The 27067-nt window shown below is 37.0% G+C and overlaps 2 protein-coding genes across 2 annotated transcripts; one reads left to right on the top strand and one right to left on the bottom strand.

Moving 5' to 3' along the window:
- Nucleotides 1–123: 123 nt before the first annotated feature.
- On the bottom strand, nucleotides 124–20758 carry cc2d1b (coiled-coil and C2 domain containing 1B). The gene is given in 28 exon segments (XM_048164747.1): nucleotides 124–843; nucleotides 928–964; nucleotides 4148–4270; nucleotides 4479–4569; nucleotides 4787–4886; nucleotides 6470–6521; nucleotides 6608–6666; nucleotides 7862–7935; nucleotides 8125–8241; nucleotides 8331–8389; nucleotides 9447–9572; nucleotides 10358–10530; nucleotides 11080–11209; nucleotides 11304–11437; nucleotides 12032–12104; nucleotides 12322–12464; nucleotides 14795–14854; nucleotides 14978–15056; nucleotides 15658–15785; nucleotides 16926–17229; nucleotides 17337–17371; nucleotides 17374–17473; nucleotides 18438–18551; nucleotides 18648–18748; nucleotides 19583–19724; nucleotides 19971–20058; nucleotides 20295–20405; nucleotides 20603–20758. Coding segments are annotated over 25 exon segments (2592 nt in total). The 5' UTR covers nucleotides 20034–20058; nucleotides 20295–20405; nucleotides 20603–20758; the 3' UTR covers nucleotides 124–843; nucleotides 928–952.
- A 745-nt stretch (nucleotides 20759–21503) lies between these two features.
- On the top strand, nucleotides 21504–26060 carry cdc20 (cell division cycle 20 homolog). The gene is made up of 11 exons (XM_048164748.1): nucleotides 21504–21664; nucleotides 21913–22125; nucleotides 22209–22354; nucleotides 22476–22572; nucleotides 22703–22828; nucleotides 22910–23106; nucleotides 24672–24766; nucleotides 24842–25067; nucleotides 25162–25287; nucleotides 25382–25499; nucleotides 25627–26060. The coding sequence occupies exons 2-11, from the start codon at nucleotides 21936–21938 to the stop codon at nucleotides 25785–25787; spliced, it is 1482 nt and encodes a 493-aa protein (XP_048020705.1). The 5' UTR covers nucleotides 21504–21664; nucleotides 21913–21935; the 3' UTR covers nucleotides 25788–26060.
- The last annotated feature ends 1007 nt before the right edge of the window (nucleotides 26061–27067 follow it).

The following is a 27067-nucleotide window of genomic DNA, read 5'->3' as shown; positions in this document are numbered from 1 at the left end:
GATGGTTTTATTATTTTATTATTGCTTGGCCCTAATCCTCTTCCGTAATTACCTACTGAAGCAGACATTAAGAAATAGACTATTCAGAGCATTTGATGAATAATTCACATCTGGTTCAATTAGTACAAGCTGGTTTATGGCTTTAATGGCATTCATAAGGAATATCATATTTAACAGCAGTACTTTAGCACAGCCTATCTGTATAAATAGAGTGTAAACAAGTTTTGAAATGTCTGAAATAATGTTTGGGATTCAAACACAAACCTTTTTGCATAGCTGATCGTGTATAACTCATTTGCATAGCAGTCATACATTAGTATTGGAGATATGACAGAAACAGGTTCTATTTTAAGGGTGAACAGATTAAGTCATTCATCTTACTGCAGCAGCAGTGATTACTTTGGCATTAGTGCATAAGTGCATCCCAGAGCAGTAAAAAAAAAAAAAAAAGGTTAGCTCTCATTGGCTTCAGCTCCAATGGATTAATGTAACAGTTGGGGTGAGCTTTATTATACAATCAAGAGGCAATCTATCTCAAAAAGCCCATTTAAAAGGCATATCAATCTCACGCAAGTCTGTGCACATTTTCCCGCTCCTTTTATTAATACCTCCTGTATTTTTAATAACCACCCCAACTGTTACATCCAGGTCCAACCTCTTTTACCCTGACAAACACGAAGCTAACGGCCTCTGTCAGTGACAATGTCTCTCTGTGAACGGTTCAAAGCACAGAGAGCACATTGAGAAACCATCACTTGGTTTGTACCCAAGGATAGCAGCACGGTTGAGCTTTCAACGTCCATAACTTCATCAGCTCTGATAAAACCGCTGAGACCTCAACACCTGAAAGACAAATCCACTGTAAGGTAAAGTGTAACGTGAATGTGATACTGTATCTGTCATTAGAAATAGGCCAAACTTTCTTACTTTGTGAAGATGAAATCAGTGTCAGTTACAGCAGTACCTAAAACAAACAACACATGACAGTCAAAACCAAATAACTCATAAATCATAATCATAAAGTACTCTCGGACGATTAATTGTTATACAGATTTTATTATTTTATGTAACTTATAGTAGCTATGCTTCCATCCAAAAGTTGCAAATAAAGCAGTTTCCATCTTATGAGTTCAAGAAAACAAAATCATCACTTCCTGAGAAACTGAGGTAATTAGGAAATCCACTGTGACTCTTTTTTAATACATCATAAATGACTCGAGCCCCAAAGCGTGCAAACGAAAGGCAAGCCTCGTGTTGGGAATGTAATTATGTGAGACACTTTTGGGATCGAGTTATGCCCAACCATTTTGATGGTATTTTAGAATGACCAAACCAATATCTGAGATGATCTATAACTGTAAATTCCCCTATACAATTATTAATTAAAGCTGCAAGCAGTGATGAAATGGCCCACCACCCATTGGCCTTAGGAAAACTGAACAGTGGTTGACACGCATGCAAGTGAGTAAATACAGGAGAAATATGGCAAAGTCATTTCGACATGCCACACTTCCTGCTGCCAACAGGTGGCGCTTTAACTCCTCCTAGAGCTTTAGTCAATGGCTTAAAGACATCTACATGCCAGTATTCAGTAAGAGTCAAAGTACAATGTCTGGAAATGGCAAAAACTGCAAATATTTTGCAGAGAAAACTCAAAATATCTCACTTCCTGTTGGGTTTACAGATTTTGCACCTGGAACTTTTTTGTAGGTATTGGGCTGGTACATCTGTATACAGAATTTCATACTTGTATGTGAAACGTAGCGCGAAGGGCGCTTAATTTAAATTTTGTAGGTGGCGCTATCAAGCCATTTTGCCACACCTAATTCTGAAACCCATATCTGACGTACATTTTCAATTCTTCTGATGCGTGTGCAAAGTTTCATGGGTTTGAGAGCATGTTTAGACCCTCAAAAATGTGATTCATTTCAGAGAAGAAGAAGAATAACAATAAGGTCCTCACACCATCGGTGCTCGGGCTCTAATAAATTACTAGAGGCAGTAATATTAGTAATAATGTTAATATTCAATAGCAATATATTTGTGTCCTATTTTCTTCACACATTATAAGGTGGTCCATTTAAACAAAAAGGCCTTCATTTCACAAGAAAGCGTTTCTAAGTGTAATCTCATCTGACAATAGTACTTTTTCATTTTTTCTCAGTAATATTTCCATATAAATACATTAAGCGGGTCATCTCTTCCTCTGTATCATTAACTTTGTATGATGCACCTTGAATGACCTCCAATATCTTAAAGGTGCCATCGAATTGAAAATTGAATTTACCTCGGCATAGTTGAATAACAAGAGTTCAGTACATGGAAATGACATACAGTGAGTCTCAAACACCATTGTTTCCTCCTTCTTATATAAATCTCATTTGTTTAAAAGACCTCCGAAGAACAGGCGAATCTTAACATAACACCGACACCTACGTAACAGTCGGGGTGTACGCCCCCAATATTTGCATTATGCCAGCCCATGTTCCCAACATTATGAAAGGCATTAGACAAGGGCAGCCAGTAACGTCTGGATCTGCACAGCTGAATCAACAGACTAGGTAAGCAAGCAAGAACAATAGCAAAAAATGGCAGATGGAGCAATAATAACTGACATGATTCATGATAACATGATATTTTTAGTGATATTTGTAAATTGTCTTTCTAAATGTTTCGTTAGCATGTTGCTAATGTACTGTTAAATGTGGTTAAAGTTACCATCGTTTATTACTGTATTCACGGAGACAAGAGCCGTCGCTATTTTCATTTTTAAACACTTGCAGTCTGTATAATTCATAAACACAACTTCATTCTTTATAAATCTCTCCAACAGTGTAGCATTAGCCCGTTAGACACGGAGCATAGCCTCAAACTCATTCAGAATCAAATGTAAACATCTAAATAAATACTATACTTACGCGATTAGACATGCTGCATGATGAACACTTTGTAAAGATCCATTTTGAGGGTTATATTAGCTGTGTGAACTTTGTTTATGCAGTGATAGAGTCGAGAGCTCGGGAGGGGGCGGAGAGCGTGAGCAATTAAAGGGGCAGCAGCCCTGAATCGGCGCATTTCTAATTATGCCCCAAAATAGGCAGTTAAAAAAATGAATTAAAAAAAATCTATGGGGTATTTTGAGCTGCAACTTCACAGACACATGCAGGGGACACCTTAGACTTATATTACATCTTGTAAAAAAAAACGTTCGATGGCACCTTTAATGTTAATGTCCCCCTTTAGTCAATAATTTTATACCTTAAAACTAATCTTTGATCAACAAAATGGCATATTTATCATGTTTTCCTCTGAAAAGAGCTTGAATGTAACTCTACACCCTTGCTTCATTCAGTATATATGAATCCATGAATTTGCATATTAGCCCCTCCTCCACTCAATCAATCACAAGTGCTCAGAATACCTGACCCACTCTGTCAACTTTACTGCAGTAAATGCTACATGATAGCAAGTGGAAATACTGGTTTACTTCAGCCATATGTGTTTGAACCAGAAACTGATTGAGAAGAAGGAGTGGAAGAGGGAGTTATACAGGGTCGTCTACAAGCTCATGTATCAGAACGGTAATGCGTTTGATGTATTGCTCTCTACAACGTCAGACACATAACAGTAATTGATAGGATTAGCCTTTGGCTTGAGTCTTGACTATGTAATCACAACTAATATAGTGTTGCTAATGTTACACAAACCATGTTCCTGTTCACCATCTCAGAGTCAGACAGCTGCCTTCTAAAAATCAGTATCCTTAGAAATGCTTTGAACAACTTAGAATGTCAGTGGAGACATATAGTTCATAATCATAACATAATTCACCCGCTATATTGCTAAATTTACCAGATTTTTTTATATCATCAGTTTTTGAGACTGCCTATTGTAAACTGCAGTTTTAAAATGAAAATACTCAGCCATGGTGTTGAGTAATGAATTTGCACATGGTTTGTCTTAAAACATTAAAAATACCACATAGACATAAACAACATTAAAAACTTGATTTTCACCACAGGATTTTTTTTTTTTTTTTAAATGTTTGGCAAGTGTGGCGCTAATCACTTTTGAAAGCAAGAGATCGGGAACAAATGAGTCATTGAGCAGATTGCTCATCACGTGACACAACCGCAGTAGCACTAACCTGTGGCTCCTCTAACACCACCCATCGTTCTGTGACAGTCTGGAGGTCCTGCCCACCCAGTGGCTCTCTGAGACGCACCTTCACCTCCAGACGACCGCCTGTGGCCTTTCGCCCATCCATAAGCTGCATAGAAAAAATGAAGCCAATGCTATAAACATTCATTTCCTTTACAAATGTAAACATGATGATGTTCGTTTCATGGGTGTGAATGTATCATTTTAGCTCAAGTTCATCTGTTAAACACACACACATATGTTTGCTTTCACAGCTGGTGTTTGCACTCTCGTCTCCAGCTCCTACGCACATACTATTCAAAAACAGCCCCGCTCACCTCCACTATCTCTCTCACTTCACTTTCAGTTTCCAGTTTCTCCAGTTTAAGGTGGGCTGTTCCTACCGGCCTGTCACTCCTCAGGAAGCCACTGTCACAAGACAAAGAAGTCAGTGTGAAGCTAAGATCCACCTACACACACTGACCCAGCGTGCACCACAGAGTTCAATTAGGGCAGCACTGGTCAGATGTTTATCTTGACCTGCGGGTCTCTCCAATACAAATAAGGAATTAACTACTATAATTTTAGTAAATATCCTAAAATTAGGATTATTTGGAGATAATCATTTTCTGAGGAACACTCTCACCCTTTGTGCAGCACTTCCAGCTTCAGGCCTTTAGTCTGTACAACTCTCCTGAAGCCACGGTGGTTACGGTTGATGTTCAGTTTGAAGCTCTGGTTATACTCTGCAAAGACACCAAATAATTCAACATGGGGGTAATAAAACCTTCAGCAGCAAATATTAATCATGGTGTCCTGCAATCAAATATTTTTGTATAATGATCACTAAATTGTATATTTGTCCCAGCCAACCGATTTCCTGCATATTTGTGTTAGTTTCATGTCTCTCCTATCACTCTGTGGTCTCCTTATCACATAATAAAATCTTATTCATGTCTATTTATTTATTTATTTATTCATTTGTTAAGTATCTGTGTATAAAGCAGGATAATACAGTCAGATTGTCAATAATCCTCCAAGTCACCCAGTCGGGGTTTATTTTGTACACATGATCCCTTACATATTACATGATCATTAACATTAAAGGCATAGTTCACCCAAAAATTTAAATTCTTTCATCATTTACTCTCTCTTGTGTTGTTCCAAACCTGAATAAATTTCTTTTTTCTGCTGAACAAAAAAGAAGATATTTTGAAGAATGTTAGTAACCAGACAGTTGACGGTAGCCATCTACTTCCATAGTATTTTTTTTTCCTACTATGGAAGTCAATGGCTACCGTCAGCTGTCTTGTTACTAACATTTGGAACCTTTGGAACAACCTGAGGGTGAGTAAATGAACTATCCCTTTAATGCATTAACACTACTGTTTAAAAGTTATGGTCAGTAAGTTTTTTAAAAAATATTTTGGTAAAACTTTACAATAAGGTTCGTTAGTTAACATGAACTAATAATGAACTGCACTTATACAGCATTTATTAATCTTTATTAATTTTAATTTCAACATTTACTAATACATTATTAAAATCTTGTTAACATTAGTTAATGCACTGTGAACTAACATGAACAAACAATGAACAACTGGATTTTCACTATTGTTAACAAAGATTAGTAAATTCAGTAACAAATGTATTGCTCATGGTTAGTTCATGTTAGTTTATACATTAACTAATGTTTAACTAATTAACAATATTTTTATTACTTTTATTCAGCAAGGACACATTAACTTCATCACAAGTGATAGTAAAGACATTTATATTGTTAAGAAATGTTTCTATTCCAAATAAATGCTCTTTTGAACTTTCTATTCATTTTTTTCAAATCCTGGAAAAAAATGCATCATGGTTTCCACAAAAATAATAAGAAGCACAACCATCTTTAACTATGATAATAATAAGAAATGTTTCTTGAGCACCAAATCACCACATTAGAATGATTTAAAGGATAAAGGATAAATCACAGGAATTATAATTTTACATAGATTAAAATGGAACTGTTTTTTATTGTAATATTTCATAATATTACTGTTTTTGGACCTTCAAAGTGTTGATTATATTGCTGTCTATGGAAGAGTCATATACCTCTCAGATTTCAAGAAAAATATCTTAATTTGTGTTCCGAAGATGAACGAAGGTCTTACAAGTTTGGAACAACATGAGGGTGAGTAATAAATGACATCATTTTCATTTTTGGGTGAACTAAACCTTTAAGAGAATTATATATAAAACAATTTCCCCAAACCTTTGAACAGTACTGCGTAATACCGATTATTTAATAATGATGCAGAAATTAATAGTTAAACATTTTTACCTGGGTTGTTGGTATTTTTGATGACTGATGTTTTATTTTTCTGAGGTTGTTCCTAATGTGAACAGAGACAGTTATAATTAAAATCAAATGGATGACTGAATAAAATGAAGCCTAGACAACTCAAGAACAAGTACTCACTGTACTGGGGTATGGGAAATCAAACTTAACATAGGCATCCAAGTCATTTGTTGCAACACCTTTCAAAAGAAGTAGAGGGGAAGACTTTTAAAGCAATATGAGGTTATTAAAAATTGCATTATTTTATTTAAAGGTGCCCTCGAATGAAAAATTGAATTTATCTTGGCATAGTTAAATAACAAGTTCAGTTCAGTACATGGAAATGACATACAGTGAGTCTCAAACTCCATTGTTTCCTCCTTCTTATATAAATCTCATTTGTTTAAAAGACCTCTGAAGAACAGGCGAATCTCAACATAACACAGACTGTTACGTAACAGTCGGGGTGTACGCCCCCAATATTTGCATATGCCAGCCCATGTTCCCAACATTATGAAAGGCATTAGACAAGGGCAGCCAGTAACGTCTGGATCTGCACAGCTGAATCAACAGACTAGGTAAGCAAGCAAGAACAATAGCGAAAAATGGCAGATGGAGCGATAATAACTGACATGATCCATGATATCATGATATTTTTAGTGATATTTGTAAATGGTCTTTCTAAATGTTTCGTTAGCATGTTGCTAATGTACTGTTAAATGTGGTTAAAGTTACCATCGTTTCTTACTGTATTCACGGAGACAAGAGCCGTCGCTATTTTCATTTTGAAACACTTGCAGTCTGTATAATTCATAAACACAACTTCATTCTTTATAAATCTCTCCAACAGTGTAGCATTAGCCGTTAGCCACGGAGCACAGCCTCAAACTCATTCAGAATCAAATGTAAACAATATAACAGTATACAATACTCACATAATCCGACACATGCATGACGAACACTTTGTAAAGATCCATTTGAGGGTTATATTAGCTGTGTAAACTTTGTTTATGCACTGTTCGAGGCAAGCGCGAGCTCCGTGGGCGTGGAGCACGAGAATTTAAGGGCCAGTAGCCCTGAATCGGCTCATTTATAATGATGCCCCAAAATAGGCAGTTAAAAAAAATCTATGGGGTATTTTGAGCTGAAACTTCACAGACACATTCAGGGGACACCTTAGACTTATATTACATATTTTCTAAAAAAGTTCTAGGGCACCTTTAAATTTTATTCAAGTTCCAGTTACTCAACTCCAAAGTTCCCAGACAGCACTTGTACTAAAAAAAATTATGCCTTAAATGTACATTGAATGAAAGTGACTGCAAAGTGAATAAATATAGATTTGTTTAGTTTAAAATTAAATGTTTGTTTCAAGAACAGATGTTTAAAGCTTACCAGAGGGAGCAGGAAGGTTCATCCCTCTAACAATGACAACAACCATGTCTGTGCTACTGAGCTCTGGAAAGATCCTAGAAGAACAGAAGTCAAGAAGAAGAAATAAGAAAACAAATGTCATTTGATGAAACTTCATACATTTCCCCTAACAGCACGGTGTTGAACAGTAGTGAGGAAGGTGCTTCCTGTAGAAAATCCTAAGATCCAGAAACTGTATTGGGCTTTTTTTTATTGATGTGAGATTCGTAGAGAGAGTGTCACACCTGACAGTGCGATATGTTCTCTCCTCAAAGTGATGTTTAGGAGGCTGAAGCCCCCTGTTCTGCGCCAGTTTAAGAATCTCCAGGCTCTTTTTACATTGTTCAGCCATTTTCTCAAATCTAAAAGAGGGAAAATGGGAATAAATGAAATGCCCGGTGAAATCGCTTGAATTTGATTTACTGAAATGGTGCATTGATCCGATACATACTTGGTTGTTTCTGCAACATTCCCCATGTGTGTGAACTGCTTGGAGTACGTCATACATTTCTGAAAAAGAAAGGAAACAGGTCCTAATCACATATTCCACATCCTTTTAAAGGGGACCTATTATGGCCCTTTTCACAAGATGAAATAAAAGTCTCTGATGTCCCCAAAATGTGTCTGTGAAATTTCAGCTCAAAGTACCACACAAATAATTATAGCTTGTCTGGTGTAAAATGAATAGCGCAGACATGAACGATTTTAGGCAACTTGAGGGGCACATTCCCATCATAAACAAAATAAATCTACTGTAGACTATAAGTCTTCAGTGGCTCAGTTGCCGGTAAATGAAGAGTCTTATGCTCACTTATGTACATCCAACAACAACACACCTGGCTTTCTTAGTATGAAACCGAGACATTTTTCTTATCACTATAGCTGCTCCAGCGTGTAGAAAATGGACTTTGTATAGCTCACTCAGGGCGGGGTCTATGCTAATAGGGCCGTCAGCAGTCGTGGACGGGGCCTTGCCTTTTTTTGACATCACAAAAAGTAGAATCTGCAAACGCCTTGTTCTGAGACACTGCTTATGATTTATGGGTGGATTTTTACCATTATAGGGTGTTTGTGTACACACACTGCCAACATACATTTTATGTTCAAAGTCAAACACCATTTAAAAGTGAATTTTGCGTAAAATTCCCCTTTAAAGGTTCTGTCCCAAAACCTAGTGAGCTACCTACTCAGACAGCATTTTAAGGGACTCACTCAGTGGAAAAATTCAAAGATGGCAGACAAAGTGAGAAATATGCTTATTTATACTGAATAAAAAAATGACTATTTCACCCAATATGTATTTGTAAGCTTATTAGAGTATCGTTGTTAGCTTAGCAACATGCTAACATCAACGTCAACAGAGTAGCATGTGCTTTAACCATGAACACAATTTGTGCAAAACTGACTATAAACATACTTACACTGACTGAATATATATTGACTATTTTACCCAATGTGTATTTTAATGCTTACTACCGCTGTAAACTTAGGATCATGCTAATATCAAACTCTATCCATTTAAATCCATTCTCTTTGTTACTTCATAATTTCACCACCTTCCTATTACCTCATGTTGCTCTTTGAGTAGTTTGGTGAGTTGAGTGTAGACCTCCTCAGCTTTCTCTGAGATCTGAACATCACGGTGATGGACTAGAATGAAGTCCTCGTCCTCATCTCCAGGCGGTGAAGGCAGCTAAAGCATAAAGGCAAAGTGATTACTCATTACTACATTATGGATTTGTTAAAGTGCCCCTTTTATGCTTTCTCAAATATTACCTTTCATATAGTGTGTTATATAGCTGTTTGCAAATGTAAAAGGTCTACAAAGTTTCAAAGATCAAAGTAGTGTTGTCAAAAGTACCAACTTCGATACCAAGATGGTACTGAAATTGTAAAAATGTGATGCTTTGAGCGTTGTTGAGCGGATTCATAAACATCTCTGATTGGCCATTGTGTCCACACACTCATCAGATATGTCTATGATTGGCTACAATAATCATAGCTTCAAAAACAAGTTGTAAATAGACATCAATGACGCTCTTCACTGAGCGCTTACACAGATACACATGGGAACATATGAAAGCAGGCATCTATCAGAGGACCGGTCACGCTTTCAAAAACGTCTGTGTGCTTTTCACATATATGTTGAGCAGGTGAACACAATGGCCAATCAGAGATGTTTACGAATCCGCTCAACAGCGCTCTCAAAGCATCATATTTTTAAAATTTCAGTACCAACTTGATACTTTTGACAACACTAGATCAAAGTACATGATAAATGGAGTTACTGTCTTCCAGAATAAAGTACCAGTACTGAACTGCCTGAAACAAGTCGTCAGTAATTCCAGTCTCACAAAACAAAACAAAACAAAACAAAACAAAACAAAACAAAACAAAACAAAACAAAACAAAACAAAACAAAACAAAACAAAAAACAAAAAACAATTTATTATAAAAACAGGGACAGACCGTGATTACCTTGCTTACGTCCACTGTCTTGCCACTGCGGGCGGCTTCTATCATGGGGTCCAAACCCTTTGCTGTGCGCAGGAAGGTCTTAGCCTGCTCTAGGTCATTCTTCTGCTTTGCCTGCAGAGCTGCTTTCATGTATTGCTTTCTGCGGTCCTCCAGAAACTCCAGCTGCTGCTGAGCTGAAGAGACAATAACCAGATTTAAACTCATTTGTACAGCTGTGAAATATAATCGTTTTTTTTGATGTATAGCGATGCTGATGTGAAAAATTCTGCATCGATTCTGCAAATTCTTTATTTGTAATTAATACACTACAGACTATGCAGTGATACATTTGATTATTCAATTTCTGTATTATTTCTTACCTTAATTCTTCTGTTAAATAGATGTAAAATGAAAAAAAAAGTAAAGCACTTAATTTGTTTCTTACATTGGATTTGTTTTACTGTTTTTATTTGCATTTGTTCTTATTTTAATGACAAAGACAAAATAACAAAAATAACTTTATTGTGATTATTTAATAAAAATATTATCATTTATAAAAGAATAGGAGGAAAAAAATGCATCAAGAATTGTTTTATAATTGAATCATTTCCCTCTGAATCATAATCAAATGCAAGTGAAGATTGACACCTCTACCAATTTGACAGGGATTTTGTTTGCACTTTTCACGTAAATCAGATATGAATAGCATTGCAATTAAAAGCTATCTTAAATCACAACTCTACCAGTTTCAGGCAGACTTCCTCTTTTGGATGTTCTGTCTGGGGAAGGTGAAGGAGTCCTCTTGGGCTCCTGTACTGTAGGCTGTACTGCAAGAGTGGGCTTCTTTTGGTCTACTACTTTTGGAGCCTTAACCTAAAAATCAAATAACATTATGGTGACTTCTTTAAAAAAATGGGAAAAAAGGAACTTGCAAATGTAAGAAATGCTACAGAATTAAAGAAAGCACCTTCTCCTCTTCATCTTCCTCTTCACCATCATCAGCTTCAGCTTCATTAGACGTCAGCTTATTGGCAGTTTCCAGGACAGCAGCCAATCCCTGCTCTGGAGAAGCGGCCTTCTGGCCTGGGATTGGAGGAAAGCCTATAGGGAACACTTTATTTAATATATTTCCTTGTTTTCTAAACATACATATCATTCAAGAAAAAATAAAATTGGGGAAAGATTTTGGGTCAGTAAGATTCTTTTTTTTTGTATATATAACAAACAAATACTTGTACATAATCTGAAAGCTGAATAAATCAGCTTCCCATTGATGTTTCGTTAGTTAGGATAAGACAATATTTGTCCAAGATACAACTATTTGAAAATCTGTAATCTGAGGGTGCAAATAAATAAATAAATAAATAAATAACATAAAAATATTGAAAAAAAAAATCACCTTTAAAGTTGTCCTTAATGCATATCCACTCACAAAAATAATTTTTTAATATATTTACGGAAGGAAATTTACAAAATATCTTCATGGAACATGATCTTTACTTAATATCCTAATGATTTTGGCATAAAAAAAAAAAAAAAAAGATAATTAAAAAACATTTATTTTAAATTGACTTTCAAAAATATTAAACATTCCTACTGACCCCACATTTTTGAAAGGTAGTGCACATATACTCAAAACTATGTATGCATAATGTCTAATATATCTAAGGTCTTTTTGACTACAAAAGAACTGACCTGGAGGGGCGGGAAGTTCATCATAATTGACAGGTCGACCTGCTTTATGGGCACGTATGGCAGCCTGGTATTGCTGTGGGCCACAGAAACAAGAACAATCGTAAATCAACACGTCTGCGCAAAGACCTCGCTATGCGTAAAGTCCTGTGTGGTATGTTAACATGAATTTGAATGGATTTCCACAATCAGATAAAATCTAAAAAGGAAACACTGCAAGAGAAACTGAAAAATCAAGGACATTCAGTGGTGACAATGTGAGGTTAAGGTGTCATATTGACATGTTTACTAACTTTAGCAATGCGGTCATGCATGCGGGCTTTGCGCTCATCCCCACTGGCTTTAGCTTGTGTGAAGGCCTCTTTGTATTTGGCCATCCTCTGTTCCAGAGCTTCAAGAACAGTATTGGGCTGAGATGGGCCAGAAATGCTGCCTGCTGATAAAACAAAAACACAAAATGAAGACTAGGAGACAGCAAATACAGTCATTCAGGTTTGACCATAATCAGACAAATAAAAGGCCATGTTCACACAGCAGCAGAATACAGTTATCAGTCCTGAATTTTTAGTCCTTAAAAGGGATAGTTCACCCAAAAATTAAAATTATCCCATTATTTACTCACCCACAAGCCATCCCAGATGTATATTACTATCTTCTTTCAGATGAACACAATCGGAGATATATTTAAAAAGATCCTTGTTCCTCCAAGCTTTATAATGGTTGTGAATGGGGGGCCACATTTTGAAGCAAAAAAAAAAAGCATCCATCCATACGGCTCCAGGGCGTTAATAAAGGCCTTTTGAAGCGAATCGATGTTTTGATGAAGCAAAAGTTTTAAATATCCATATTTAAAAGTTTATGAATTCAAATAAGTAGCTTCCGGCGGACAATTGTACGCATACTGTGGTAACCCCCTGACACGATGTATGACGCAGGATGTAGGAGTAGCGTAAACTTAGACGCCTCTTACGGTTTAAAGAAATAGGGCTGTGCAACAAACTCAATATCCTCGTCTCTTATATCAAAATCCTCTGTCATTTCCCCTTTAAAAATTCTCATTTAGACTTCTAAATCGTGACCGGTGTTTTGTTTTGCTCTATCCTCTGAGCTTCCGCGTTCATCATTGCATCATGCATCGGGTCAGAGTTATTATAGATGATAAAGTTTTAAATATGGATATTTTTCTTACAAAAACCCATTGCTTCACTTCAGAAGGCTTTATTAACCCCCTGGAGCCTTTTTTTGGGGGCTTCAAAATGTGGCCCCCATTCACCACCATTATAAAGCTTGGAAGAGCAAGGATATTTTTAAATTGTTAAATTAGATTGTGTTTGTCTGAATACACAGTATATAGTCATATACACCTAGGACGGCTAGAGTGTGAGTAAATCATGGGATAATTTTCATTTTTGGAAGAACTAACCCTTTAATATGGTAAAGTTCACAGTCACACACAGTTCAGTTATTTACAGGAGTGACAACCGCATTTTATTTCTGAATTCACACCTGTAAATTCACAACTGCATTAACGGAAAACATGCGCTGTGTGAACGGAACTAGACTGGACAACTGGTCCAGATAGTTCGAGATAGTTGCTCTGCACTGCACAAACGCGTGTCTACCATGTGTTGCAGGTCTTCATGTGTGGTTTCGGTCATTTGCTGCGATAAAGATAAAAGGGTTTTAGATCCAGTCACTGTTCTTCACCTGGAGCTGCTCCTGTCAGTTTTGTGTTCTACACGTGACTCAAATGCTCTGCTCGCCAGCCAGATATAAACGCTGCTGTCGGTTAATAAAGATTTGACGGATGAATTTGCGGCTCAATTGGACTCTTGTTGTGTTAAAAGTCTTAAAGGTGATAGAGAGGATTTTTTCATCGACTGAGAATCCAAAGACTGTTAGTGAGTTTTTGAAATGAGCACATGCGTAAGAACAACTCCCCTCCTTCACAGCTCATTTCAAGGGAACGCCTCCCAAAACTCGTAAACACTCGTATTGGAACACGAGTGTTTACCACCGGCATTCGCTGTGTCGTGTTAGTGGATTCATTATGTCGGACTCACCGCAGGTAACTCATAATCTGCAGTTGTTCCTCCTGTCTCCTGACAAAAACATTGCATGCGGCGCCTGTGGAGTGTGGAAAGTTAATGGAGCGCGCAGCCGCGCTCGTCTCTCACAAGGAACGTCACGGCAGTGATTGACAAGCCAAGAGGGCCAATCCGCGCACGTCTCTCACAAGGAACATCACGCCAGCGATTGACAATCCAAGAGGGCCAATCTGCGCACGTCTCTCACAAGGAACGTCACGGCAGTGATTGACAAGCCAGAGGGCCAATCGTTTACGCGATGATTGGCTGATGTTTTTAAGGCCTTCCCTCGTGCACAGATTATGTATATTAATATTATTCCTTTCAGTGCACCTAATAAATAGTCTTTTATCAGTTAGTAAAGACAGTTTCAAGTAATATTGCAAAAATGTATAAAACAAAACATCCTCTTTAGCACCTAGACTTTTCAGTTTTATGGACATCGCTATCTTACTTTGGTCACTGTTGCTTGTTACTGGTAAGAGAATTCAGGCTTGACTCCCATTGCACGTCGTTTATACAGACAGTATTCGAGATGCTACTGTGTAAATGGGACATTAAGACTCACATCTGTAAGTAAATTCGGTTGTCAATCCCAAAAACTAACAGTGTGAACGTAGCCAATGAGACATATGCTCAGTCTCTAAAAAACACTTGACGTGAGAGTTGGTGTACTAACCAGAAGCTGAAGGCGAGACTTTAACAGCCGTCTGAGGTGCGGCTTGAGTAACAGTTGATGCTGTGGAAAAGAATTAATCCTTTACTCTATAATGCTACAAGACCTGGAAATGTATATCGATTCTGTAACATATCATGGCTAATATAGTATCTTTCTCTTCATTGATGATAATTCAGTTCTAACCTTGAGAGAGAGGGGGCGGAAGGGAGCTCACATCCACCAGCTGGCCTTTCTCCAAAGCCTCAATTGCTGCATCGAATCCCTGAGCCAAACAAACAAACAACATAGTGCTTCTCTTTGTCTACTTCCTACCAGTCTTGAATACCCCACATAACTTAGCACATTTTTGTTACAAGTAAGTTGTTAGAAATAAAGGTTTACAGGAACAAGACACTTGGTTAAGAGGAATATCCAAACTTGCAAGACAACATAGCTGAAGTGGCTGATGCCTCGAACTGAATGCAAAACAAACTGAAACAGTACTTGACAACAGTAAAGGCTTTGAGTTATAGAGTCTTTGGAAAGTTTAAGTCAAAATTTCCATATTAGAGCAGAAGGCAAACGGAAAAAGACACATTAACAGGGTGTGATGCATGTATAAAGCCACGTCTGTTACAGGAGTGGGCAAAACCAAACGAGTTTACATGACAAAAAAATAAGCACATTTACAAATCTCTTCATATATCAACTGTATAAAACTTATTAGATGGAGGGAGATCTAACATTGTACAATTAACAAAAATACAAGGACACAAACCCTGAGAGGCGAGGCTCACTTTTGACATATATGTCACTATTTGAAATTAACATTACAGACAGAGCAATACAAAGCTATATGCATTTGAATAGAAACCACATCTTACCTTACTGGTCTTTATATGCATTTTGGCTTGGTCAATCTCTCCTGCTTGTTTGGCCTTGAGAGCTGCCATCCTGTACTCCTTCTGTCGCTCCAGCAGAACGTCTTTGGTGGGCTGTCCGGCTGTAGAGGCTGATTTTGGAGCAGAGGAAACAACAATGTGCCCTTTACAAGAACAGCTATGCAGAATGTAATACTTCTAGTTAAATTAGTTAGTCGGGAACAACTCTAAAAAGGGGAAGGCCCTTATTTTTCAACATAGTTTGCTTTCCACATCCAGCCTTGATGACCCAATGAACAAAAATAATGACTTTTTTGCAATTGTACATATTGACTACTAGCAATAATGAAAATGACAAAATGATTCAAATAAAATGATATGATCAATATAAACAATTTTTTTAGGGTTGTTGGACAGCAAGAAATAATTTATTAACCAGAAAAGCTAAAAATAGACTCCAATGATAAATTAATATAACTGCTGTCAAATATTAATCACAAAATTGGGAACAAGTCTGTATTAAAATGATCCCATAGCCACATAAAATCGCATCCAAAAGTCTAAGACTAATAGTGAAAATGCTACTATTTTGTATTATTTTCTAATTTAATACACACAAGTTTCATTGCAAATTATTATATCAGCATAATTTAAGAGAAGAGTGTAAATTAACATTTTACATTTCTGAAGATTGCATACTACGCTACCTTTTGGGGTCAGAATTTTTTTTTTTAATGTTTTCAAAAGAAGTTCTCTTACGCTTACCAAGGCTGCATTTATATGGACAAAAATACAGTAAAAAACAGTAATATTGTGAAATATTATTACAATTTAAAATAAATGTTTTCTATGTTCATAAATTTAAAAATGTAATTTATTACAGTGATGCAAAGTTGAATTTTCAGCAGTCTTCAGTGTCACATGATCCTTCAGAAATCATTCTAATGCTGATTTGCTGCTCAAGACCCCAAACTTTTGAACGGTTGTGTTCGTTCTCCTGAGCAGTACTCAATTTGAACTCACCAAGTTTGTGTGAATGTTTCAATAAGCTTCAATTGAAGCAAGGAAACCTGATCTGTACAGAGGAGTTCACACAGTCAGTGTCACCAATTTGCTGACCTAAAGCAGTGCTACATTAAATTATTTTTATGTTGTAATTTAAATAAAAAATAATTCCCCTATCTTCAGACCCCAGCAAGGCACTTCACCTTTCAACCGTTAACTTGTAACCCTTAAACTGTGGTCTGTTGCCACAGAAGCACTTGACTGACCTAAGTGCAATTCAGCGCCACTTCCTGCGTGTTCCCCTTCTGGAGATGACAGGGAAGCCGGAGACGTTACACCGGAGGACTCGTCTCTAGTGTTTAATGATGGATCCATGACAACAGCGGCGGCTTCCGCGGAGACGGGAGAAATTTCGACAGCACTGTCACTCTCCCCGTGCTGATCAGGTGACACCGCAGGGGCAGGGGGCTGACTTGGACCACCAGATGCTCCACATGCAACTGGAGGGGGAATCTCGGTTTCGTCAATCTTCCCCCCTTTTCGCACTGTTGCCAGCATAGTCTGTAGTGTCTAAACAAGAGTATGAGAGCGTCAATTGTCATAAATTATTATTAAAAATAATTATTTTATTGTATCCAAAGTTTGTTTGATTTAGCAGTGACACTATATCCGCTCACCTTGAGGCCTCTCTCATATCTCCGAGCTTTAGAGGTTTCCCTGCAGATTTGGCATTGGTAACAGCCATCCTATACAGGTTGATTCTCTCCTCTAAGGTGTGTTCGATGCTTCCAGGCACTGAAGAAACCTTAATGTCCTGTGAGGGAAAAAAAAAAATATATATGAAGTGATGCCTAGTACCATTTAAAAACACAGCTTATATTGATTGAGATGTTTAAATGAATAATCTACACATCTCAACTAGAGAGATTTTAACTAAGCTGTAACTAAGATTCTGTGAAAAACTCAATTAAGATGTCATTAGAAATGGGTCAGGATGTTCAACAAGTTAATTAGCTTTACTATTTTTAGCGGCAGATTCTTAGTAGCTTCCACCTAGCTGTTTAAAAAAAATATTTCTTTCAACACACATTGATATGGGTTTGGTAGACCCAAATTATACAGGGCTTCCTTAGGACCAACTAGTCATTTAGACTCCCCACCTACTAGTTAGTTATGAAAATATGTAGTTTTCTACATCCCAAGTTGAAATGATTGCTGATAATATAACTGTATAAACATTACCATTCAAAAGTTTGGGATTGAAAAGATTTGTTTAATGTTTTTGAAAGAAGTCTCTCATGCTAACCAAAGCTGCATTTATTTGATCAAAAATACAGTAAAAACAGTAATATTGTGAAATGTTGTTACAATTTACAAATTTACAAAGTAACTGTTAAAGCTAATATGCTGATTTGGTGCTCAAACTTTTTTTTTTTTCATTTTTATCAATGTTTAAAACAGTTGTGCTGCTTAATATATGTGTTAACGGTGGTTAGGATTTTATTTTTCAAGATTTTTTTGATGAATATAAAAGTTAAAGAACAGAATTTATTTTAAATATAAATCTTCTGTAACATTATAAATAACTTTACTGTCAATTTTGATCAATTTAATGCATCCTTGTATAAAAGTATTAAATTCTTTCAAAAACTACTTGAATGGTAGTGTATATAAGTAATTCAACTACATATATCTTAAGTATAACTTTGATATTACAACTGAAACAACTGTACAAAGATAATGTGATCACAGCTTCCTAAATAATTTTTAGATGATACCTGGGCTGCTGGTTTTGTTTCTGCTGAAGGAGTTTCCGCACTAACAGGGGAGGTTGGCGTTGCGGCACCTGAGTCTTCCGTTTCCTCCTCATCAACCACTTCCTGGAGCTCGGCCTAGCGAGAAAAAAAAAAAAAAAACACTTTAAACTCACTTTTACACATTCAGAAGTGACACCTGAGAAACCACGAAAAAACACAGGTTTCATTTACCAAGAGGTCTTCATCCTCCTCCAGACTGTCATCATCATCATCATCAATGTCTTTCATGCACGCCTCCGCCATTTTTTCAATATCCTCCATTGGTAATGGAGCTTGAACACAAAAAATTCAAGTAAGATTCATTTAAACGTTCACAAAATATTTCCAGGGCCTTCAGGCTCATACTATCCAGTCAGACTGAGTACAAGGAAGCCAGTAGAAACACCTCGAACACTTCATTCATTATTACAGTTTATTCACTTATTACAGCTTATACTAGTTTAAGAAAATGGTAATAGAATATGACAAAATCTCTAAAAAGTTAAACTGTGTCAGAAAAAAATAATCTTAATTATGTTAGATAACACTTAAGCAAAACATGGTCAGGTCAAAGTGTCTGAATAATTTCTGGTCCACTGTATTTTTGAGTATAATATGTCACAGTTTACTTTATTTTGCTATACTCACATAAATTAACTATAATGTCCTGCAAAAATTATAGCTGGTGTCTGAATAATTTTTGGTTTGACTGTATATAAAACTAATGAAGGGTTTGGGACTGTATTCTTGTGGTGACATCAGACAATCAGCTTTGTCATTATGTAATTTTCCTGCAGCTCCAGGGTATTTAGTCACATGGTACACATGGCATTTACACCTCAGGTGATGGGCTCAAAAATGGCTGCAGAACTGAGTGTCAATAAGTAAACATATCAGATTTCAAATCATGTACTTCTGGGGCATTCTGCATCAACCGAGCAGCAGCCACTAAGATGTAATACAGGTAATACAGGCCTTGGCACTACCACAACAAGCAATAAAAGTACATTATAGAATACATTAGGTGATAATATTTCAAATCCTACCTTTTAAAGTTTGGCTGCAACAGATACAGCCTGTATTCATGATATGAATTCAAATAAAGTAACAGGAATCATGATACCCACCTTTGCCCGCCTTTTTCCCCCTGGCAGCCGCATTGGGTTTCTTCCCAACAATGGCAGCAAATTCAGCTTCTAAAGCTGGATCATCCAGATCTTGCTCCATGGCCATCATATCATCTGGCTTGAAATCAAGCAACAGTCCCATCTACAAAGAAACAAAAGCTTACATGTAAAGATCCAATAGTACCTTTATTACGATCATGAGATGGGCAGATAATTCATGGGTTTCTGTTGTACCCTGTCCAATGTAAACAAGATATGAATATTAATTCATCCAAAAATAAAACTTGTCTTGTCATTTAGTAAATTTTTAAGTGAAATGTCCCTTTAAGATGTTTTAGCACACATCATTTACAACGGACAATCATATGCAAAGCATTTTAACACTGACCTGTTTGGCTGCTGCTGCTCCTTGGCCTTTAGGCGCTGCTCGCTTGTTTTTCCGGGCAAACATCCCGACTTGCTCCCACTCCTCCACCCTTTTCAGGACAAAAAAACAAAAAACACCTGAATGCTTGAGGTCAGAATGTAATGTATAAATAAACGAGGGCTGTTAAAAGGAATAATCTTTTAATCTTGGACTAAGTTTTCACGTGAGCACGAAATATCAACGTGAAGGTTGCTTCTAGTAGACTGACAGTTTAGGTTTAGAGGAAGTTTATCAAAGCAAACGACAGTCACATGTTCTGGTAACACGTGGGCTGTGCTGACTCACCCAGCTGATCCAGAAGAGAAATGTGGAGTTGAGTGGTTTTACTTTCTTTTCCTCGTCAAAAGCAAAGCCACTCTGCTTCCTCCTTCCTACTTTACGAAGGGATCCACAAACCTGACAGTTTATGTGAAGCAAACAACAACAACAACCTGCGGCGATTAGAGACAACACACACTCACCAACGACCTAAAACTATATATACTTCATGTCAACAGAAAATATGTATTAGTAACCCCATTCGCTAAGTCGTGATACTTGCGTATTAAATGATAACTGTCTGACTGTAAAAAAAAAAAAGTGAATTTATTTACCTCGGTGAATTTCTAATGAAAACGTCGCGCGGCAGATAGAAGTACATTTAACATTGGATTTGTTTTGCTACTGCAACCAATGCAACGAAAACATGAAGACAGGCCACGCCCAACAGTGGCAAATCACACCGGTCTTTAGCATTTTCAAAATAAAAGTTCTAAACTTTAAATGACAGATCCTTTTTCAAAATAAAAGGATATCTCACCGACTTCAGATGTTCAGCTAATGACAGCCTCAGTCAAGAAACAGACAGTCACCATTCACTGTATTGAAAAAGATGCAATGAAAGCGAATGGTGAATCATTAACCATTCCTCTCATACCAGGCCAGACATTGCGCAGTTCATAAATTCATATATATGTTCATATTCAAACACGTTTCCTTGACAAATCTGTGTGCAATATTCAGCTCATTGTTTATATATATATATATATATATATATATATATATATATATATAAAATCTATTTTACCTTTCTGCACATTCATGTGTAGCTATAACTCTATTTGTATTACTGGGTTCTTATTATTTTGCTGTATTTCTGTGAGCGCATTAAAGTCTTAACGATTCAAATTCCTTGTATAAAAGCACATAATAAACTGAATCTCATTCCAGTTAACGACTCGAGCTGAATGCATGTTTCAGAAACATCATTCTGTCATACCTTTCCCAAATAAAAATTCGTAAAATATTAACAACAGACCAGCGAGTGACAAATCAGGTTAAAATAACAAAACCAGAAACGATCCTAACAAAGGACTCTTAATATGTAATGCTGCCAGGAAGTACTCAATGATGCGATTCACCAATCATCGCGCAGCATTCTGCCTGGCTGCCTTGGTAACAGCGAAAACTTTTGTTTTTTGAATTCTCCAATCACGACACGAGCTTAAGACATTTAAACTGGCGTTCATCCGTTAACTTTCTTCACCTGCTCAGATGAGACTTGACTCTGCTTGTGGAAGGACGAAGAAAGCAGGAAAATTGTACATAAACAAGAGCGGCTACATTTTATTAACATTTTATTTGTGCATCAGAGGAACGAAGTTGCTGGATTTGTGGTAAGATTAAATATAAAAGTTTTTTTTTCACTAGTAAGTTAGGCTAATTATGAATATAGCTGCAGTAATAAGTAATAATTTCATAACAATTTATATGTATTATCCATTTATGTTAAAGCTTATGTAAAGGTTAAATAATATATTTTTGCTTGTTTGGCGTTATATAAAACATATAAACATCAGTGTTTCATCGTGCTTCACGTGCTCCATGTCGCCGGACTCCATATCCTGTCCATTTTCTTCTACAGAGTTGACCATCGCTGTAGCAGTAATGTCCCAGTTTGGGTTTGAGAATGACATCCACAATGTCCTCCGACTGGACATGCCTATCACAAACGCCCCGATGGCGAGGTGGCAGAGGAAAGCCAGCACTTCCAACTCCACTAACACAAGCTCCCTCTCACCAAACAAGAGCACCAGCAGATCAGTGAGCCTTTCCAAAACCCCCAGTAAAACACCAGGTACGTGTCATATAAGTCCAGCTCCTTGTCATTGTAGTGTTGGAGTGTCCTCAGTGTTACACATTCAATGTCTCTCTTAAAAGGAAAGAACGGCAAGACCCAAAACACCCCCTCTAAGGCAGGAGGAGATCGATTCATCCCAACGAGAAATAACAAACAGTTGGATGTAGCAAGTTTTCTTATTTCCAAAGAGAACGAGCCAGTGGAAGAAACCTCATCGTCTACAGCAGTAAGTTCCTGCATAATAATAGTAATGTGTTGTTGTAATATTATAAATCATTACAATGAAATTAGAATTATTAGAAGTGCATATATCAGGTTTTTTTGACTATTGATTGATGTCCTGGCAGCCAAATCAGAAAGCTTGGTCTGTGACCCTAAATGGATATGACATTGAGGAAGCAAAGATCTTGCATTTAGGAGGAAAACCACTGAATGCCCCTGAGGGTATGTTATTTATCTACTACTTTAGTATTAATACTATTAAAATTAACAACTTGTTTTTTGGCTTATTGATTTAAGGTAACGTCCTTGCACAAACTGGTCTCTAAAATGAAGTCAACACTATCTCCCACAGGTTATCAGAATAACTTGAAGGTTCTCTACAGTCAGGTTCCCACACCGGTCTCAATCAAGAAGAGCCGGTACATTTCCTCAGTTCCAGAGCGGATTCTAGATGCCCCTGATATCAAAAATGACTTCTGTGAGCTGATAGTTTTGCATTACACCATGATTTGAATAGAATCATATGTGATTTGAGACTAATTTGGCAATTTATGTTCAGATCTGAACCTAATGGATTGGGGAAGGCAGAACCTGTTGGCAGTTGGCCTTGCTGACCATGTGTATTTGTGGGATGCTGGTGTGGGGGACATTGTTTTATTGAAGAAAATGGAGGATGTCAATGAATACATCTGTTCTGTCTCATGGAGCAAAGATGGCAATTTCTTAGCCATTGGGACCAGTGATTGTAAAGTCGAGGTAATTGACTTGTTTTCTCATACTGTGGTTGAATAATTATACTACAGTGGTTCTCACCCTTTTTGACTCCAAGGCCCCCCCATTGTCCAAAACCATATTTGAAGGCCCCCCAAAATATTTATAGTACTTCAGTTGTAATGGGACAATAATTTTATCTAATTGTACTGCTAGGTTTTTTATTATTTAGGTAATTTGAATATTCTTAAAGGATTAGTTCACTTTCAAATGAAAATTAGCTTTACTCACCCTCAAGCCATCCTAGGTGAATATGACTTCTTTCTGATCACAATCGGAGAAATATTAATAAATATCCTGACGCGTCCGAACTTTATAATGGCAGTGAACGGGTCACTAGTATGAGCTGAAGAAAGTGTCTCCATCCACATCCATCATAAATGTGTACTTCACACGGCTCCGGAGGGTTAATAAAGGCCTTCTGAAGTGAAGCAATGCCTTTGTGTAAAAAAAAAAAAAAAAATCCATATTTAACATGTTATGAGTTAAAATATCTAGCTTCCATATTCAACGAACGAAGAAAGTGTAAAACTCTTGCAGTTCAAAAAGCTTGCACTACGTCCTACGCTGTCCATATTCAACTTATGAAAAAAGTGTAACTGACGCGACGCTAGTTTACACTCTTAACTTGAATCCGGAAGGCAGTCTGGCAGAAGCTAGATATTTTACTACATAACCCTTTTTTTTTTTTTTTTTTTTTTTTTTTTTTTTTTTATATAAACACAAACGCATTGCTTCACTTCAGAAGGCCTTTATTAACCCTCTGGAGCCGTGTGGAGTATGTTTATGATAGATGGAACTTTCTTCAGTTCATACTCGTGACCCCTGTTCACTGCCATTATAAGGCTCGGATGCATCAGAATATAAAAATATCGGTGTTCATCAGAAAGACGCAAGTCATATAAACCCCTAGGATGGCTTGGGGTAACATTAAATTGGAAATTGAACTAATCCTTTAAAGATTTGAACATTACCAATATTGCATGACTTTTCTAGGCGTTTGTGACTTATGGGGATATCTATACACTTTTTACTCACAAATGACACTATTTTTGAGCTTTATGTAACTAGAAAAATGTGTATTCATTATAAAAATACCCATGTGATTTCCAGATCTATACACTTACCCTAAATTTAGTATATCTGAGTTTTGGTTCTTAAAGGGATAGTTCACCCAAAAATTAAAATGGTCCCCTCAGGTTGTTCCAAACCTGTATGAATTTCTTCTGCTGAACAGAAGATATTTTGAAGCATGTCGGTAACCAAACTGTTGATGGGCCCCGTTGACATTGTCAGTTTGCATCATGACTTCACGTTAATTTTAGTTTCTTTTTGCATTTAAGTTGTCTTGAAGCCCCTTTGGAAGTTTGCTGAGGCCCTTTAGTAGAATCCCTGTTATACTGTGATCCTAATGGATGTCTGTCTGTGATCAGTTTCTCATGATGGATTATGTAGAGATTGCAGCTTGAATGCATAAACCAATCAAAATATTGCTCTGCAAATTGCCATCTGGCCTGCTAAATTTCTTAGCTTCATTCCATTTCTTGCAGTTATGGGATGTTCAGTATCAAAAGCGTCTCCGCAGCATGGATGGCCATTCGGCAAGGGTTGGTTGCTTGAGTTGGAATGATCACGTTTTGTCTAGGTAAGGCCAGCATCTCCTTTCACTCTGCAGATTATATGCATTTGAGGTATTCAACACTATGCTTGTTCTCCACAGTGGCTCCAGATCTGGTTTGATTCATCAGCATGATGTTAGAGTAGCAGACCACCACATTTTCACCTTCGGTGGGCACACTCAGGAAGTCTGTGGCCTTACCTGGTCTCCAGATGGGAAATATTTAGCTAGCGGTGGCAATGACAATATGGTGTACATTTGGCCCATGACGTCAGGCTCAGAATATCAAGCCATCCATGCTCTAAGTGAACACCAGGGAGCGGTCAAGGTAACTTGAATTTGGAAGGACGTGAACCTCTATTCCTGCTCTGATTTTTCCACTAAGGTTTTAGTTGAGATTCTATCCTTTTTGCACCCTTAAGGCTTTGGCATGGTGCCCTTGGCAGCCTAGCATCCTTGCGTCAGGAGGGGGCACCAGTGACCGTCATATTCGCATCTGGAATGCCAACAGTGGCTCTTGTATCAGTGCCTTAGATACTTGTTCACAGGTAGGCTCACCCATTGTATCTCTGTATCTGCATGTCATATTACAAATAATGTTATCTTAAGTGATATGATGACTACATTTTTGCTTTCTTCCAGATATCATCTCTTGTTTTTGCACCAAATTACAAAGAGTTGGTGTCTGGCCATGGTTTTGCTCACGACAAGGTTATCATCTGGAAATACCCCTCACTCACTAAAGTTGCAGAGCTTGAAGGCAAGTTTGAGATTGTGCTTTGTGATTTGTGTGGTCACCCTTCCTTCAGTTAAATGTTACAACCACACTAAATTGTGAATTTACACTTAAATTACTGTCTTTCTCTTTCCCCAATTATCTATCTCAGGACATGAAGACAGAGTCCTCAACTTGGCACTGAGTCCAGATGGTTCGACTATGGCTTCTGTTGCTGCTGATGAAACCATTCGACTTTGGAAGAGTTTTGAAAAGGATGCCGTCAAGAAACCAAAGCCTACCAACAGCATCATTCAACAACATATTCGATAGTTATGAAATGTAAATTTTAATGCATCTAACAAACAGGGAGTTGGGAGGTTTAAAGATCTGAAGTGGTTTCCCCAAAAGTTTATTAGAAACTTCCATTGGTTTTATTGCTTGGCTTTCAAAGGGCTGGGCAATTCCATTAACAAACACCAAGGGCGTTACGTGCTGTCGGTCACGCCTGCCACAAGCTCTACACTAAGTTTTATTAGACACACCCTTATTGTTTCAGAGGCACAATGTTTTTTTTTTTTTTTTTTTTTTTTTTTTTTTTTTTTTTTTTAAAAATGAAAAATTAAATGGAATTCCCAGAAGACCACCTCCTTTTGTAAGTTAAACCCTTGAATGACCATTTTAGTGATTTGTTTCTACTCATGTTCTTGCATATTTAACTCTAAAAGTGATCACTAAATAATGTATAGATATGTAATTTTTCAAATAAAGTTTTGTAAGGAAGAAATTGCTTTCCCCTTTTGACATGTTTATTGTATTTGCCTTTAAGTGCTCCATTGCTGTTCAATTAGTACAGTTTAATTTTGTAATATTTTTAATGTGTGGTTTTAAAAAGAGCTTTTAAGTGGAATGACGCATTGCCATGTTGGCGGAAAGGTTAAATTAAAAACCACTGAAAGCCTTTTAGGTTATGACATGCTTATCATAAATGGAAGAGATGAATATCAGTTTGGAGTATGTGCTTTATTGTAATAAATGGCTTTTCCAGAACATGCAATTAAACTGCATGTGAGGTTTTTTTTTTTTTCTGATGTTCATAACCATGAAGTATTGTCTGAATGTATGATAGAAAGCTCTTTATAATTCAGAAGTGGTGTTATTGTGAATACATTGATATGAAAACTGGGGCGGAAAAGGATCAGTGCATTACAATAAACATCCAAGCATTACAGACTTAAAAGGATGCACAAAAAAGACTGACACTTGAAATTTACCATGTGTATTGTAAAAGACAATTCACTGCACCAGGCACTTTATTGAATAGGTGAGGTACCCTCATCAGAGACTGATTGGATGTTGAATTGGTGCTTGTCAGGTCGTGGAATTTCTGAGAAGTGACATTATAATCTGGTGATTGTTCGTGTTGGTTGGCGTCTGTCGATGCAGTATGAATTGGCCTTTACACGCGAGACATCTGTCTTGAGCAGTCTAAATGCTTTGATATGTTCCTGATATGGAAACAAGATCTTCCATTTCTTAATGGGCATTAGTGTGCTTAAAAATGCATTTCATTTCATTTTTGAATAAAAATCAACTTCACAAATAGAGTTTAA

Source organism: Megalobrama amblycephala, linkage group LG17, assembly GCF_018812025.1.
Source record: "Megalobrama amblycephala isolate DHTTF-2021 linkage group LG17, ASM1881202v1, whole genome shotgun sequence".
In the NCBI taxonomy this organism is placed as follows: domain Eukaryota; kingdom Metazoa; phylum Chordata; class Actinopteri; order Cypriniformes; family Xenocyprididae; genus Megalobrama; species Megalobrama amblycephala.
The sequence above is the reverse complement of the archived record's forward strand: the minus strand, read 5'-3'. Positions and strand labels throughout refer to the sequence as shown.